Here is a 17,633-nt window from a genome sequence, read left to right as displayed (position 1 = left end):
AACAGTAGCAAGATTATAGAAAAAACAGACCACTCATATAGTGCTGTTGGACAAAGCAAAAAAAACTTACAAAATATCAATCTGATAATCTCACTTCTAGATGTACACCTAAGAAACCTATATACATGCATAAGGAGACAAATCCAAACTACAGCATTATTTATAGGACAGAGGCTATCAGTTACCCCACCAAAGTTTTGTACTTTTTTTCCATAGGGTAGAGTTGTTTCTTGGAATTAACTGCCAAACCAGCAACTATAATCCTAGCGCCCTTTGTGGAGAAATGTAGGCCCTAGTTATTGTTATATAACTTGAATTCTAGCCAATAGAAAGTGAACAGAAGTAATACTTCTACGGACTTGTGCCTAAAAGTCTAATACATTCTTCAATCGCTCCTTATGGTTGCTGGAGGGATGCTGGTACTAGAGCAACTTTGGAAAACAGACTGAAGATCACAGAGCCTCTATCAACTCAGGTCCCTTCATGACTCCACAGGATACAACTCCTACTTCACCACTGAATAGAAGAAATAAACTAATATTATGTTAAGCCTTTGAGATATCAGGATTTATCCAGTTCAACAGCTAGTAGTATAATATCCAAAAATTAGAAACAACCCACATGTCCAACAATAGGAGACTGGATAAATAAATCATAGTATAACTATACAATGGAATATGTAGTAGCTAAAATGAAAGAACTAGTTCTATATGTACATATTTTTGAAAAGGGGGTTAATCTTGAAATAGATGGCTACAAAAATATCAAAAACCCCACCACATATTGATTGACCATATGTTCATGTGTAGTAAAAATATAAAAACAGACCAGAAGGATATATTCCCAGAATTCTCAAATCACCTCTGAGAGTAAAAGGGAAGAAAAAGGGTTACAAAATCTTCAAATTATGTATGAAGTGTGTTATTTTTCTCAAAATAAAAAAAAATGGGATAATTTGTTGAAACTGGATGATGGGTATACTGACATTTTGTTTTGTTATTTTGTTATTTTCTAAATGCTTAAATACTTCATAATACTAAGAGCCTTTTTATCATATAGTCATGCCTGGCTGAACAACAGAGAAACATTCTGAGAAATATGTCCCTGGCAATTTTGTCATTATGGTAACATTACAGAATGTACTTACATGAACTAAGATGGCTATAACAAACATCACTAGGCAATATAACTTTATGGGATCAACACTGTATATATGTAGTCCACTGTTGGTCCTAATTTTATTATGCAGCACCAGTTAATATGTACTTGCTTCAAAAGTTAAACTTCCTTGTTAGAGGACATTTTTAAACAACATCTCAAAACTCTTTTAAGTAACACGCAATCACATCACTAAATATATCTTGAGAAAATTAGAGACTTGCTCAAATAATGATCATCACAAAATTTCAAATAATGATCATCACAAAATTTCAGAATAACCAAAAATTGGTAACACTTCAAATGTCCAAAAGAATTGATTCAATTTTTGAATACCCATTTAAAAATTACATAGAACAGCTGGGCGTGGTGGCTCATGCCTATAATCTCAGCTATTTAGGAAGCTGAAGCAGGAGGATTATAAACTCAAGGCCAACCTTGTCAATTTAAAGAGATCCTGTCTCAGAATAAAAATAAAAAGGGCTGGAGATATATAGCTAAGGGATAGAGTGCCACTAGGTTCAATTCCCAATGCCACCAAAAAAAGAAAGGGGCGGGGTAGAGATTTCATAGAACATAAGGGAAAGTGAGATGGGATGTATGGGATTATAGATGAAACAAATATTGTTTAAATTTTCTATAATAAAAAGTTTTTAAATGTGAGACTAAAAACTAAAGTTTTTTTTAAAAACAACAGGATATAATAGTAAGAATAATATCTTTTTTTAAACCTCTAAGTGCATTCATAAATAAGCAAATATTCGTTGTATGTTATAGTTGGGAGAGACATCATAGGACCTAGGAACATAGATGGCAAATAAGTAGGTAGTAACAATTTTTCCAAATGTTTGCTCAGATACTCTATCAAAAAATTTGAGTTTAACCAATTGTGGTGGTGCATGCCCATAATCCCAGAGGTTCGGGAGGCTGAGGCAGGAGGACCATGAGTTTAAAGCCAGCTTCAGCAAAAAAGTGAGACACTAGCAACTTGGTGAGACCCTGTCTCTAAGTAAAATACAAAATAGGACTGGGGATGTGGTTCAGTGGTTGAGTGCCCCAGAGTTCAATCCCCGATACCTCCTCCCCCCCAAAATTTTGAGTTTCAAAAATCACCCAATGTATGTATACTTATACATACATGTATATATGCTACATATACATGCATATATAGACATGTGTATACATGTATACATATGGATATATGTATGTGTATATAAACATATATAAAACATATACACTGATACATAAAAACAAACACCATTCTAATATTTCAGTATTTCTTTAGGCAGTATTTCTTCATCCTTTTTTTTTTTTTTCTTTTCCAGTGCTGGGGATTGAACCTACATGCTAGGCCATTGCTCTACTACCACTGAGCCACATCACCAGAAAAAAAAATTTATATGCATATATATATATATATATATATATATATATATATATATGCATATAAATATTTTTGGTTTTTGGTTTTGGGTATTGAACCCAGGAGCACTTTACCGCTGGGCTGTATTTCAGTCCTTTTTATTTTTTGAAACAAAGCCTCCCTAAATTGCTTACACTGGCCTTGAACTTTTGATCCTTCTGCCTCAGTCTCCAGAGTCACTAGGATTATAGGTGTGCACCACCATGCATGGCTTATATTTCTTATACACTAATATTTCACATAATCTACTCAATTACATTATTTTTCTTGTTTCTGAAATGTAATTATACCTTTTTAAAAAAAATCAGGTAAACCTAAGAAAGGGAGATGGGTTCTTAAAATTTTGATGCTTCTTTTCTTCGGTACTGGGGACTGAAGCCAGGGGCACTTAATTACTGAGCTACATCCCTAGTCTTTAAAAATATAAAAAATAAAAAGGACACTTCCCTTTTTTATACCTTTATTTATTTTTATGCAGTGCTAAGGATTAAACACAGTGTCTCACATACTAAGCAAGAGCTCTACCACTGAGCTACACTGTTATTCTTCACTTTGAGACAGACAGTCTCACTGAGTTGCTGAGGGTCTCACTGAATTGGTAAGATTGGCCTTGAATTTTTGATCCTCCTGCCTCAGCCTTCCAAGTCCCTGGGATTCACACCCAGCCCAAGTTTTGTTGTTTCAGATGCTTGTATTATGAATATTATATTCAGCCCATGATTTCTTTGCAGGGATTTTAAAAGTTATTTGTCCATTTTGTGAGGGTTAATATTGCTAAAACCAGGAAATATAATCTATAAAACCATTTGATCCAGCACAGTACTTTACAGTGTCCTGAGAATTAGTGAAAAGATGACAGTATTAACCTGCAACCCCTGAGCTGTAGAACTTGTACTCCCTCAGGATTAACATGCTTGATAGAAAATTGATTGTCATTCAGAACAATTTGTCAATCTCAATAACACAGCAAATATTAATTGTACTTGAATTCATATTTTGAATAGCATTACATATATTTTAACAATTTTTAATCTTTGCCCTAATGAGAACCCAGGATCACTTTAGCACTGAGCTACATCCCCAGCTCTAATTTTTTGAGACAGGGTCTTGCTTAGTTGCTAAAGCCGTTTTTGAATTTGTGATCCTTCTGCCTCAGTCTCCAGTCACTAGATTTTAGTCACAGGCCACAGAGCATGGCTTAGATACACCTCATTTTCAAGACCATTGGTCTGGTAAGGGAAAATATAAATATTTTTGACAAAAAAAAGAGAAAAGAATTTAATAAGCGTTTACAAGAGGAATAAGCACTTCATTCTTTGGAGGGACACATGGAAAAAATACCTGACTCATAAGTGTTAGGATTCAAACTATACTTTCAGGTATCATTTCTATAGTTTGTGCAAGAATGGTGAGCAAAGGCTTCCTGAGGAACCAGTATTAAATAAAGACCTAAAGGATACCTAAGATATTATATGGGAGTGGGGGTAATGCAGTGTAATATTCCAAAAACAGGGAGTAATATGCTGTGTATGGAGGTACAGAGTAAGATAGACAACACATTCAAACTAATATATTAGTATATAGCTGAAAGTTGTTTCTAAAAGTATAATGGAATGGAGTGGGTGATAGTGATTCCAGAAATGAGGCTGATGAGGTAAGCCTTTACTTTGGATTTTTTTTTTTTTTTTTTTTTTTTTTTGGTGGTGCTGGGGATTGAACCCAGGGCCTTGTGCATGATAAGTAAGCACTCTACCAACTGAGCTATAATCCCCAGCCCTTGGATTTCATCTTAAAGCCAAAGAGATAGGTAATGAAGGGTAATGTAGTAAATAATTTGGCCTGCCCAAAGAAGTTTGTACTTTGTGCCCAGCTCCTAGGAGGGAACCTTTAAGTCCCTGGCAATTCTGAAATAACATGAGTATTTTTATTATTCATTGTGGGCCACTCGGACTTCAGACCACACGGTATTTGCCTGACCTCTGAAGAGGGAAGGACTGGAATCTAAATTCCATCATGGGACAGTAAGTTCCAATAAAAACCGGATAGTGAAGCTCAGGTAAGCTTCTTGTACTGGCAATATTCTGTATTGCTACATATTCATTCTGGGGATTCATTCTGAGCCTTCCAAGTCCCTGGGATTCACACTAATTTTAATTTCCCCTGAGAACAGAGGAAATCTCACATCTATGACCATGGATGGCACCTCATGTATGTTTTCCTTTTCGTGGTTCTAATTTGTAGCTTATCCTTTTAATAAACCATATTCTGAGTAAAGTAGCTGTTCTGTGAGTTCTGTGAGTTTTTCTAGTGAAGTGTGGGATATAAAAGTAGTTCTGGGAAACACCTAAACTTGCAGTGATATCAGAGATGATGATGGTCTTATACGAACTCTTCCTTCTAACTCTGTAATTGGACTTTTCACTCCTTACAGAAGCTTTGACAGACTTTATGGTTTGGAGGAATGTGCCCATAGCCTTGTAGTTTAGCCAACTCCAAGCAAAGGGCAATAATCTTTAAGCAGTGTGACAATTACACAAACTACTTAATCTAGCTTCTTGAAAATTATTTTTTGGCTATACTGGGGAAAATGTATTGCAGAAGGGTAAAACTCATAAGAGATGACAATGACAGCAAGAATAGGGAGAGGTATTTATAAGATATTTACAAGGCAGAATTAATGACTTAATTGAGAGGGAGAGGGATGAAAAGAGAAGTCAGGAACAACACACTAAAAAGAACGTAAGTTGTTTTGGGGGGAAGAGATTGGAGAATTGAAATCAGTTTTGAACAGTTAAATATGAGGAGACTTTAGACTCTGGGTGGAGTCATTCCATTAGCAGTCAAAAAAGGATGGTGATAAGGGAGTCATTAGCATAATCACAATAACCAATCATGATTGATAGTGACTAAGGGTAAAAAAGTCAACTAGACTTGAGAAGACAATCAAGGATAGACCACAATTAAAAAGATAGGCAGAATATGAAAAGATCTGGGTATGATGGTGTGCACCTATAATCTAAGTGACTGGAGAGGGTGAGGCAATTTAGTGATACTCTGTCCCAAAATAAAAAAAATAAAATAAAAGGCCTGGGGTGTAGCATCACCACCATCACCACCAACAAAAAGGGCAATCTAAGAGGGAAGAGAAAAACAATAACACTGAATGATATTTGATAATTTTTGCTTAAAGGAATTTTCTCTACTTTTTAGTAATCATTTACTATTTTTAATAAAATATTTAATTTAAAAATGATTGATATTCTATGACTTGCAACCATGCATTTTTCCACATACAATATGTGAAAATGAAACAAAGTTTTATGATTTTCTGACCTATCCCAAAGTCACTCATGATTCACACAATTTAACTGAATTATTAGTGTCTATAACCAGTTATTTTCTTTTCCAAACCATTTTTAAAGTGCCATCCTCAACACTACTGCAAACCATCTGTAACTTAACTTTGCCAGCCTGCTGATATCTGTCTCCCTCTTGGGAAGCCCATCCCACACTAAATTAATAACTGAGGAAACAACTGCTCTTAAAATGTAATGACTTACAGCTCTAAAAAAGACTTTTGAGTATTTGTTTATTCTAGGTTAAAACAAATCTATCACTAGTATTGCATAGAGAAAAAAATAACAGGGGCTGGGGATGTGGCTCAAGCGGCAGTGCGCTTGCCTGGCATGTGCGGGGCGCTGGGTTCGATCCTCAGCACCACATAAAAATAAAGTTGTTGTGTCCGCTGAAAACTAAAAAATAAATATTAAAAAATTCTCTCTCTTTTAAAAAAAACAGCTTTGACCCATATAATCTATATAAGTAGACATATATTCACATTTGCTATATGATCAGTTATACATTTCTTATTTAATAATTACTTCAAAACTGTATGATATTTCACTTCCACCTTTTGAAAAAGTCTCTCATTAACCTCAAAAAATCCTAAGATTACGTTATTAGAAAACATTTTAAGCTCTCAAGAGACATTTATATTTAGAAAAGGAGTAAAACATGGGTCCTATTCCTAGGCGAAGACTCCAACTCATTGGGATTTTCTTTCTTTCTTTTTTTTTTTTTTTGCGGGGGGGGGGGGGGTGGTGGGGGGGGTGGGGGGGGAGTGTTACCAGGGATTGAATTCAGGGGCACTCAACCACTGAGCCACATCCCCAGTACTATTCTGTAGTTTAAATATTTTGAGACAGGGTCTTTGCACCTTGCGGTTGCTGAGGCTGGCTTTGAACTTGCAATTCTCCTTAGCCTTCAAGTCACTGGGATTACAGTTGTGCGCCACTACGCCTCGCTAGGAAATTTTTATTAATAAGTAATAAATTAACTCAGCAATTCTAAATTAATGCATGACTTGATTACTGATTTTTTAGGTTAAATAGAAACAAAATTGTTTATATGGTCCTTTAAAATACTGTTTATTGTCCACAAGAAAGTTTTTCTCATCCAAAGTCTCCCCTTCACACACATGGATTGAACCCAAGGGTGCTTTACTATTGCGCTATATCCTAAACCCATTTTATCTTTTTATTCTGAGACAATGTCTTACTAAATTGCCCAGTCTGGTCTGGATTGTGAAATCCTCAGCCACCCAAGTTGCTGGATTACAGATGTGTACCACCAAACCTTCCAGCGGATTTTATTATTTATTTCATTTCAAAATGTCTTATGTTGTTTTTACCTAGCAAAAGAAGATTCTCATTTTTAAGCTAAAAGGTAAAATGTTACCCTAAATATTGCTCTGAAAAATTTTTAAGTTGACAATTATAACTATATTTTGTTAATTTAAACCTTGACTCTTAAAATCTAAATAATTGCTTATTTTAAATTAGTTCCAAGCTGTGAGTTTACCAAAATGAAGAATGATAACAAGTCTGCTGTTCCTATTCTAAAACTTGAGGGAAGCAAAATAATGAGACAAATGTTGTCACTATAATACTTTTCTAAAAAGCCAAAAAAAATATTTTTTTGGAGTGCTGGGAATCTAACCCAGGGCCTCACACATGCTAGACAAGCATTATTCCACTGAATTACATCCCCAGCCCCAAAAGTAAAATTTCAATCAATGCATACATAAAATAGTATTGTGAAGCTCCTTTATTTCTTCAAGAGACCCACAATTTATTTAGCAGCCATGCATTTTTCTAAAATATTGACAAAAAAACACAATAGAGACTTATGAAACTGGTATTAAATGAAGTGGGTTTTTTTCTTACACTAGTCCCAAATTTCAAATTCATAAATATATAGTTAGGTAATTTCACTTAGGAGTTTTAGCACCATTTGACAGGTATCACCAGGGTGGGTGGGTATTTGAGAAAATATGTAAGGAAAAAACTTTCATTTTTCATAAATAAGCAATCTCAACATATTTATAATCAGAATTATTTTTAAGTATTTCCTTTGAAATGTAAGAAATCAATATTTCAACTATGTTGGAAAGAGTTTTAAGGTTCAGAGATTATATCAAAAAATGTTGGAATCATTGTACATATTTGTCTTTTCTGAATCCACATAGATCTATAGATTTCTCATCTGTAAAATGAAGCATTTGAACAGAAAAATGATCTATCCCTACCAAGTCTTCTGGTACTTATTCTTGTGACTAAGTCATATGCTTTTTTTAATCAATAAAATAAAACTCCAATGTCATTAAAATATATTCTAGAAAACTTCTTAACCCATTAAGGACTTTAAAGATACTTTACAGAAACAAGCCAACCATTTTATATCTGAATAAAAAGACATTAGTAGCAACTGCACAAAGCACAGAGTTCTAATTTTATGTGAAATCAGAATATTAAATCTCTAATTTAAGATCACTTTAGTATAATTAGATTTTATTTCAAATCTAAACTTCTGTTATGAAGTTCATGGTCACTGTATTATTTGAATCTTTTTTATGGCTTATAAGTGTGCCAAAATTAATCTTGTTTTTCCTTTATATACGAAAAACCCATTTTCTTACCATTGTCTTTATATAGGTTTCATTAAAAAAAAAAAAAACCTTCTCAAATGGGAAATAATCAGGGTTGTACTAAACTAATGATTCTTTTTTGGACATTCTCCAATGTTTAAATTCGTTTTCCTTCAATTTTGTAACCACATTTGTAAATGTAAAAATTAAATATCAAAATATTACTAGTCTGATGCTGAAATAAATTCTTTCACTTTGGTAAATATTTCCATTTTAAGCAAAAGCATTAATTGTCTTTAGTATAAAAAATGACCTTCCAAAAGGTCTTTTCTATGACAGTTCACAAAGACTAGAAACACTCAGACATTAATGCTGTTTATCCCTGAGTGGTAGTATTACACGCCATTTTATATTTTACATTTCCCAAAAAGGATTATTCCCTTGGTAATCGAACAGTATATTTAAATTAAATTTTAGACAGCTCATAAGGTATGAGACATCAACACAGTGTACTTTTTTACAGGAGATTTGCTAATTTTTCTCTTTGATAAACTGCTGCTTTAAGAGGAGAATGATTTGATCAGGTGTCTATTAGGCTGAATGAAGACAAAACAGGTTTATATTCCAGATCCTTCTTTCATTTAAGGCTTTTGAGAAAATCCAAGAAGTGAATTCGAACTTAATTGCCATGCATCTGGCAGTAGTAAACTTTTTGGATGGTCAGAGTAACACCTTTCATTACAACCATTAGCTGAATGGCAAAAAACTCTCAGGTTTACCAATGGTTTCAGAGACTTCTTAGTGTTCTCCTCTGTCATTATTTCAGAACAATTCCATTTAAAAGAAACGCAATTGTAAATCGTTTCTATTTCAAGCCTATGAAAACCAGAATTAGGATGAAAGGCAAAGCCTTGACCTTTCTATTTTAGACTTTCATCTGTGTAGCTAAGCCATCTGCTTTCCCCCATCTCCCACCCCATCTACTTAATGAACTGAAAATACTACACCTAATTGCAGTGTTATCAAACCAGCCTGCCTTTTCCACTTTAACGAATTACGACTTTCACCTGAAGATTGGCTTGGTAAAATTTTATTTACGCTTCCTTACCTCCCGCCTCAATTATGAGCTGACAAATGTCTCAACTAAGATACTAGGCTCCCTTGTATTAAGCCATCTAAAGAGCTCCTCACTTTCAACATAGAGCGCCTAACGGAAAATCTACGAGTCTCTCCTCATCTGGATATGGGGCCGGTATTATCATTGTTGTTGCGGTTACGCAGGAGGCACCTAGCAGATCAGCCTGGAAAGGAGTCGCGCCTCTGTAAAGCCAAACCAGGAACCCAACCCGGGGAAAGACTGAGATGGGAGGAAACCTCCAGAAAGAAGGGAGCCGAGAATAAGAGGGCTCAAGATTGGAGAAAAGACCTTCCGAGGCAAGAACAGAAAAGGGTGTGTGAAGTGGAGCAAGAAGCTGGCAGCAGAGGCGAAGGGGGAAGAAGGGGCCAGAGGCCCGCGGGAGGGCCGGGAGAGCGCCTCCAGGACCGGGTAAGAGACATAGGAACCCAGGCAGGCGTGGGCAGCTCGCAGCCCACCGACCGAGTCCGAGCAGCGGGGGCGTTTTCAGCGGCGGTAGCTGAGGTTTCGGGATTGAACAGAAAAGATAGCAATTTGAGAGACAGAGGAAGCCTCGTCCGAGGCCGGCGCGACGGGCACAGCGGGCCCACCCCAGTTGAGCCCCGCTACTTAACTATTTGTAGAGCTGCTGCAGGCACAGGTCCAGGCTCTCGCCCTCCACCTCCTCACGGGTGATGCGCTCCGACAGCGGTCGCGGGAGCGGGGGCAGCGGCGGCAGCTGGGGCTGCGGCGGCGGTTGCACGGCCGAGTGCCCCGGGGCTGCCTCCTCCTCCTCCTCCTCCTCCTCCTCGCCCTCAGCCGCCGCCACCGCCTCCGCCTCCTCCTCAACCGCCTCCTCTTCGGGCTCTGGGTCTTGCTCCGGTTCTCCCTCCTCCGTTGCGTTTACCGTGGCCGACTCCTCCCCGGGATCCTCGACCGAAGCTTCGGCCGCCTCAGCTGCTACCAGTTCAGGTTCGGGCTCAGACTCGGGTTCAGGCTCTGGCTCGCCCCCGCCGCAAGGACCACGAAACTCGCCCAGGAATAGCTCCAGGAAGCGCCGGTAAGTTTTCTCTTCTGGGCTGCAGCCGGCCATCGCTGTTCATGCCCCGAGACCGGCCGGGAAGGGAGTGAAGGAAACCCAAGAAGGGGAGGGGGCTGCTTTTGAGCCTCAGGCTCCCGCTACGACGTTTAACGGCCGCACCGGCACGAGCGATCAGCACCAGGTTGCCTGGAGAGGGCTCCCGCAGGCGTGCGCGCCGCCGAGCGTGGACGTGCGCGGCCCGGGGGCGGGGGCGGAGCGCGCCGCCCCTCTCAGGTCTGGAGGGAAAGTTGGTGGCGAGCGCGCGCAGGGTCCAGCGGCGGCCCACCCTCTATCCCTACGGAGAGCTCAGCCCACGCTGCCTAGAGACTGTCGCCATGGCAACCGGTTCTAATTAAGAATTTCAGGGTCCCTCCCGTCTAGCCCGCCGAGTCAATAAGGACACTGGATGTGTTTGCTGTCCAACTCTTTTGTTTTTATTGATTGGAGACCCTTGCCTCACTTTAAGAGTGAACTAAGATGTCTCCAAATCTAGCTGTTGGTTCCCACTTGAATTGCATTTACTTCAGTTTTTCCTTATTCGTTCCAGATACCACCACATTGTGAACACCTTTTGTTGATGACAGTCACTGATCAAGTAGGGAGAAGATGGGGCCCCAGGAATACCTAAGAAGTTGTAGCTTACTTTGCACAAGCTTTCTCATTTGATTCTGTGTTGTTATCCTCTTTGCTCAAAAACAATGAAAATGAAAATGAAGATAGTAACTTAGTTGCTCTAAGTCTCAAAACTTTTAGCTATGGCATTAGAATTAGATCGTTCGTTAATTTACAATGCCTTTTAGACCCCTTTTCTCTGAAAAGTCAATAGGGCATGGTGTCCATATTTGCCTTATCTGTATAGGGCTTTGCAGTTAGTAAGTTGTTTTCATCCCTTTAATCCTTAACACACTCCTTTGAGGTGGAAGACATTACCATTATGATTCTTTTTTTATAGATGAGGAAACCAAGCCTTGAAGACATGGTGACTTTGCTCAAGGTCACAAGCAAGTGATGCAACATGGACTCAATCATGATTGATTTCACCCATTGCTTTTCTATCACACCAAGATGCCCCTCTTCAGTTACTGCATAATGTATATTACACTGTTTTACATAATATGTATTTTTATATTTTGTTTGTTCTTCCCCATCCCCTCCTTTTTTCTTAAGTTGGAACTGAAACTACTTTAAATGATTCTAATTTTCTTACCAAACTACACACAAACCTATTATTTTCAAGCCTTACTGAGGGGGGTGGAAGAGGGAGAAGCTGTGCTGTTATACAGCTGTATAGATGATAGCATCATTACTGCATACTTCCATGTCCATGGCAACATATAATTCAGCTAACAGTAGTTCTTTCTCTACTTTGAAAAACATGGTCTCACAAATTATCCACCTCATCCACTCCATTTATTGTTTCTGGGTTTCAGTTGGATTTAGGGTCTGAAATACCATTTTCAGTCAGTTATTAATGGCAGAAGGAGGAGTCTCCTTGCCAACTGTTTTCATGTAATACTGTATTCTAAATCCCTGACCTGATGCTGTTATTTTAAGATTAAGTGGGTTGAGCTCACTAATGTACATTATGGCATCATGTAAAATAGAGTTCCATGCTTTTTCCTAGCTTGAGATTAAATTTATGATACAAAGTATACAGTGAGTAATGCACTTGAGTTCTCTATATTTATTTTTAAAGGTAGATGGAAAGACCCAATAAGTCTGTTTCCAGACATGCTAAATGTATTTATGTGTGTTTTGTTTAAAACATCACCAGTGTAAAGCAACTTCTCTGTGAGATGCCAAGAAAGCCTTTAAACTCATTTGTCTTTGTTTTCAATCCACCTGTTCATTTCCATTTCAAATGTCTAGGAAAGATTGACAAAACTTTTTAGGCTGCAAACCTAAATGTCCACAGTTTTACATTCCAACCACTGTTAATATCTCAGAATTTGACATAATGACATTCAGTTCAAGAGTACATAGCTGTCAACTGTAACAATTCATATCAAACTACACCTTCCTGCTTCCTAATGTAGTTGCCTCCCTCATCTAGATGACATTTGTGACATTAATCTTATGAGTCAACCCACATATCAAAGGGAAATGATATATGTTGGTGAAACATTACTTCTAAGAGTAAAAGAAAAAGCCCACATCTCTTCATTACTAAAAATGAGAGGCGTGTTTGCCTTAAAAGATATTCCTTCACAAAGATGGATATGGATCCTGTTGCATCCATTTGACAAAGCAGCTTTGCTCGAAGATTCCTGAAAACAGTGCTAGGATCTAAGAGCAGCTATGTAGGATAATTTTACCACTATCAAGAAGTCTTGTGGGACTGGGTGGCTGTAATGCCAGTGACTCGGGAGGCTGACACAGGAGGATCACAAGTTCAAAGCCAGCCTCGGCAACTTAGCAAGGCCCTAAGCAACCTAGCGAGACCCTGTCTCAAAATAAAAATTAAAAGGGCTTGGGATGTGGCTCAGTAGTTGAGTGCCCCTGGGTTCAATCTCTAGTTCAAAAATTTAAAATTAAAAAAAATTAAAAGCTTGTTTTATCTGTTTATAAGCAAAAACAGAAATACTATTTTCAAAAGTCCCCTCAATTTTCATGTTGCTAATTGCAAAAAGCATTGATATGAAGCTAAAACCATGTCTCAAGTAGTAACTTAAATGTTTTAAAATACTGGAGTTTTATATTTTTAAGTTACATTAAAACACATATACTCATGTCCAGTGGCCTACAGATCAATGCCTATGCAAATATTTTAAGGCTAGGCCTAATGATAAATGTGAAGTAGAAATATAAAAATGTGTATTTTAAAATCCATATTTGAAAACTGAAGGAGGAAGATTGGGGTACAGCTCAGTAGCAGAATGCTTGCTTAGCATGCATGAGACCCTGGGTTCAACCTCTACCTCCACAAAAACAAACTGAAGGATAACTAATATATCACTTTAAAAATATTAATTTAGCTAGTTGTATTAATCCCAGAACCTCCAGAGGTTGAGGCTCTTAGCAATTTAGGAGACCATCTCTGAAAATCGAAAGGGCTAGGGATGTCACTCAGTGGTAAGCACCCCTGGAGTGTTTAGTACCCCAGTACCAAAAAAAAAAAAAAAAAAAAACTGTGGTCAAACTGATTAGTAGAGAGCAACAAAATATCTATCTGGCCACTGAAAAACCAACTGAGCAAATAGAAATGTTTTAAATTGGAAACTTCCTGCTCTAATTCCCAAATCAATTGTATATGGTGCGTTTTTTTGTTTTTGTCATATTGGGGATTAAACCTAGGGGTGCTCTACCATTGAGCTATATCCCTAACTTTTGAAAATTTTTGACACAGTCTAAGTTGCTAAGGCTCACCTCTAACTTGCAATCATACTGCCTCAGCCTCAGCCTCCTGAGTTGCTGGGATTACAAGTGTGCACAACCACACCCAACAATAATATAATTTTTAAATCATCCCTACTTACTTGAAAAAACATCACTGCTATAATTTATTACTTTTCTATTGCTGGATAATATGATCAAATTACAGGCAACTGTTCAAAAATTAAAGATCTCTTCCAGTATTAATAGGTCCACATGTACTAAATTTCACTAATTTCTAACCTTTTCCTTAAAGTTTTAACCATTAATAACGCTTTTTCTTGGGGCTGGGGTTGTGGCTCAGTGGTAGAGTCCTCGCCTAATACGTGCGAGGCATTGGGTTCGATCCTCAAGGCCACAAAAAAATAAATAAATAAAATAGAGGTACTGTGTCCAACTATAACTAAAAAAAATAACAATTTTTATTATCTTATGTAGTTGTTTGAACAATAAAAACTATTTTTGTACTTTTTATGATATCCTTACAAAAGAGGAAGGCAGCAAGGGTTGATGGTAATTTGATGATGGTACCATAAATGGCTAACATATGACATGTTCCTTCTATAATGAATGACTTTTCTAAGAGCTGGGGAGATATCTCAGTTGGTAGACTGCTTCCCTCAAATGAACTAGGCCCACGGTTCAATCCCCAGCACCAAAAACAAACAAAAAAAAGAAACAACAACAACAAAAAAGTTAATGGATATAATGAATGACTTTTCTAAGGTGAACTGACTGAAAAAATGTCAATATTTTGCTACTAGTTTTCACTTTATAAAAATCAGAAAATGTTGGTAAAAATTTACCTTTATTATCACCTAATTTTTAATTATTTTTTACGTAGAATAAATATATGTAAGCATTCAGAATGATATTGATCATCTCCCTATTCTAGTCAGCAGATGACTAGAGCAAATGAAAACAAAAACCCAGCTGCTTTTTTAAATAAAAATTTAACAGGCAACTAAATGTGAAAACTGTTCACAAAGGTGTTTTCCATGCTTAGGTAGTAATGAATACTTTATTCTTAGTTGAGCTGATGGATTTGAGCCATAATGACATTTGTGACTAGAAGGGAAGATGGAAATGATTCCATTAACCTAGAGTGCGGTAACATATGGTAATCATAGGTGGTAGAAGAGCTGTGTTGGACAAGGGTAGAAGTAAGCCATGTGGCACAGACATTATCAATTACCACACATGGTAACCATGCTGACATAATGTATCATTTCCAGAAAGGAAATGATTTGGGCATATGAAGTGATTTGCAGCCTTGTGAAGGAGTAATCTATAAATGACATATCTGGCACCAATACAGCACACATGGTTTCCAACAATTCTGCAAGATGAGGATTAAGATTTGATGAGACTCAACTGGTCATAATAGTGCATACCTGAAATCCTAGCAACTCAGGAAGCTAAAGAAGGAGGAACCCAAGTTTGAGGCCTGCCCTGGTAACTTGGCAAAACTGTCTCAAAATAAAATAAGGTTGCTCAGTGGCAAAGCACCCCTGGGTTCAATCCCTTGTACCCCCAACCAAAAAAAAAATTGATGAATCTATATACCAAATAACAATACATCAGTTATTTGCACAAAGGCAGCAAATCAAAATATGTATGCAAAACACTTGGGTCTTTCACACGTAAAATTTTTTCTCAAATATTTAAAATTGTTATATAAAAATTCTGGAATTTTTTAATTTCTGGAAATACAGGCCAATAATGTTAAGACTATATGATACAAAGTCTATGGGCAAAGATTCAAAATTATATTTAGGGAGACAGAATTATAATTATTGTTTCAGGGTACTGAATTGGAAAGAAACAAAGATAAAAAAAAACTGTTTTAAGAAAATTTAAGCCAGGCATGGTAGCACATGGCTATAATCCCAGCACTTCAGGAGGCTGAGGCAAGAGGATTGTAAGTTCAAGACTACTCTCAAGGAGCTGTAAAAAATAAATATATAAATAAGCAAATATTCCTTCAGATGAATGCAGGATGAATTGAAGAAGAGATTAAAGGCTGGAATCAGTTGGGCAATGGAACATAATGACAGTACAGGAAAGAATGGTATTTGTGAGAATAAAGATCTGAAATTCTCAGAAAGCACCTGAAGATACAATTTGGTAAGATCCATCAGAGAGGCTCTCAGGTGGCTATGCCAGTTACCTACTGGTATAAGACAAACTATCCCAAATCTGAGTAACTACAAAACTATACTATGTTTCATAACCCTGTAGGTTGACTGGGCTCAACTAGGTGATTCTCACATGCAGGTCTCAGGAGTTTACAATCAGATAGTAGTTGGGATAGAGTATCTGGAGCCTCAACTGGGCATGATGTCCAAGATGACTTACTCACATTATAAATTTTTCATTAAAAAAACAGTGAGTAAACAATCAGTGAGTTACATGATTAACATGTAAGTATTTTTTCAAGATATTAATTTGATTGCGTTGCTAAACTGGCAGTTGATACTAGCTGATGGCCAAGAGCTCAGTGAGGATTGTCAATTGTAATGTCTACACATAATATCTCCAACATGATGGCTTGGGGTAGTCACATTTATTATATGGTGGCTTGGGCTTCAAAAGTGAGTGTTCCCATCAATAAGACATAAGATACATAGCTTTTTATGACCTAGTATCATAAATCAATATCATTACTTTTATGTTACTCTATTAGTCAAAACAGTAACTAGGCCTCTTTTAAATTCAAGAGAACATAATATACTCCACCTCCTGATGGCAGGAGTGCTAAGGAACTACCAAACTTTTACATTAATGAATTTATGACAAAGTTCAGCAAGTTGGACTTGGAGGCTCAGAAACATGTATGGATATTAACTATTATAATACATAAAACCAATACATAAAAACCACAATGACAGCTATTACTTTACAGTGAGAACTATTAATTCAAAGGAGACCAGACATTTGCACTGATCTGCCTTTAACTGGGAAATCCAATTATTAACCAGTTGATAATTTACATAGAATAACACTTGGTTACGATTAAATATTTAATGGCATCAAGTCAGGATAGTTTTTATACAACTAAAAAAATGTAAAATCACAATATGAGATGTCATTTAAAAACTATCAAGCTGGCAAAAAAAAAAACAAAAATAATGTCTCATCAAGAGTGAGGCCACTCTTGGGCTGGGGCTGGGGCTCAGTGGCAGAGCGCTTACATAGCATGTGTGAGACACTGGTTTCAATCCTTAGCACTATGTACAAAAATAAGCAAATAAAATAAAGGCATGATGTCCATCTACAACTACAAGAAAAAAAAAAAGTGAGGCCACTCTCAAAAATCACTGGTGGAAGTATAAACTGGCAATGTCTCAGGAGGACAATTTGGTAACATCTGTCAAAATTATAAATGCATATACATTCTGAACAGTTCCTTATGTCTTTATTAAAAAAATGAATCTCAAGGGCTGGGGATGTGGCTCAAGCAGTAGCGCACTCGCCTGGAATGCGTGTGGCCCGGGTTCGATCCTCAGCACCACGTACAAACAAAGATGTTGTATCCGCTGAAAACTAAAATAAATAA

At 37.2% G+C, this 17,633-nt stretch overlaps 1 protein-coding gene across 4 annotated transcripts in view; it reads right to left on the bottom strand.

Annotated features, from left to right (window-relative positions):
- The window catches only part of Ppm1e (protein phosphatase, Mg2+/Mn2+ dependent 1E), a 144,686-nt gene extending 133,794 nt beyond the window's left edge, over positions 1-10,892 (bottom strand). For 2 of the 4 annotated variants that reach the window (XM_021724072.3, XM_078042330.1), the window contains exon 1: positions 10,257-10,892. In XM_021724072.3, the coding sequence (XP_021579747.2) occupies positions 10,257-10,714 (458 nt within the window). In that variant the 5' untranslated portion in view covers positions 10,715-10,892. The remainder of the gene's footprint in view (positions 1-10,256) is intronic. The other 2 variants (XM_005321567.4, XM_078042331.1) reach the window with 2 other exon arrangements.
- Positions 10,893-17,633: the final 6,741 nt, after the last annotated feature.

The sequence above is a fragment of the Ictidomys tridecemlineatus genome, chromosome 3, assembly GCF_052094955.1.
Source record: "Ictidomys tridecemlineatus isolate mIctTri1 chromosome 3, mIctTri1.hap1, whole genome shotgun sequence".
Classification (NCBI taxonomy): Eukaryota; Metazoa; Chordata; class Mammalia; order Rodentia; family Sciuridae; genus Ictidomys; species Ictidomys tridecemlineatus.
Note: the sequence above shows the minus strand (reverse complement) of the source record. Positions and strands in the feature narration are given on the sequence as shown.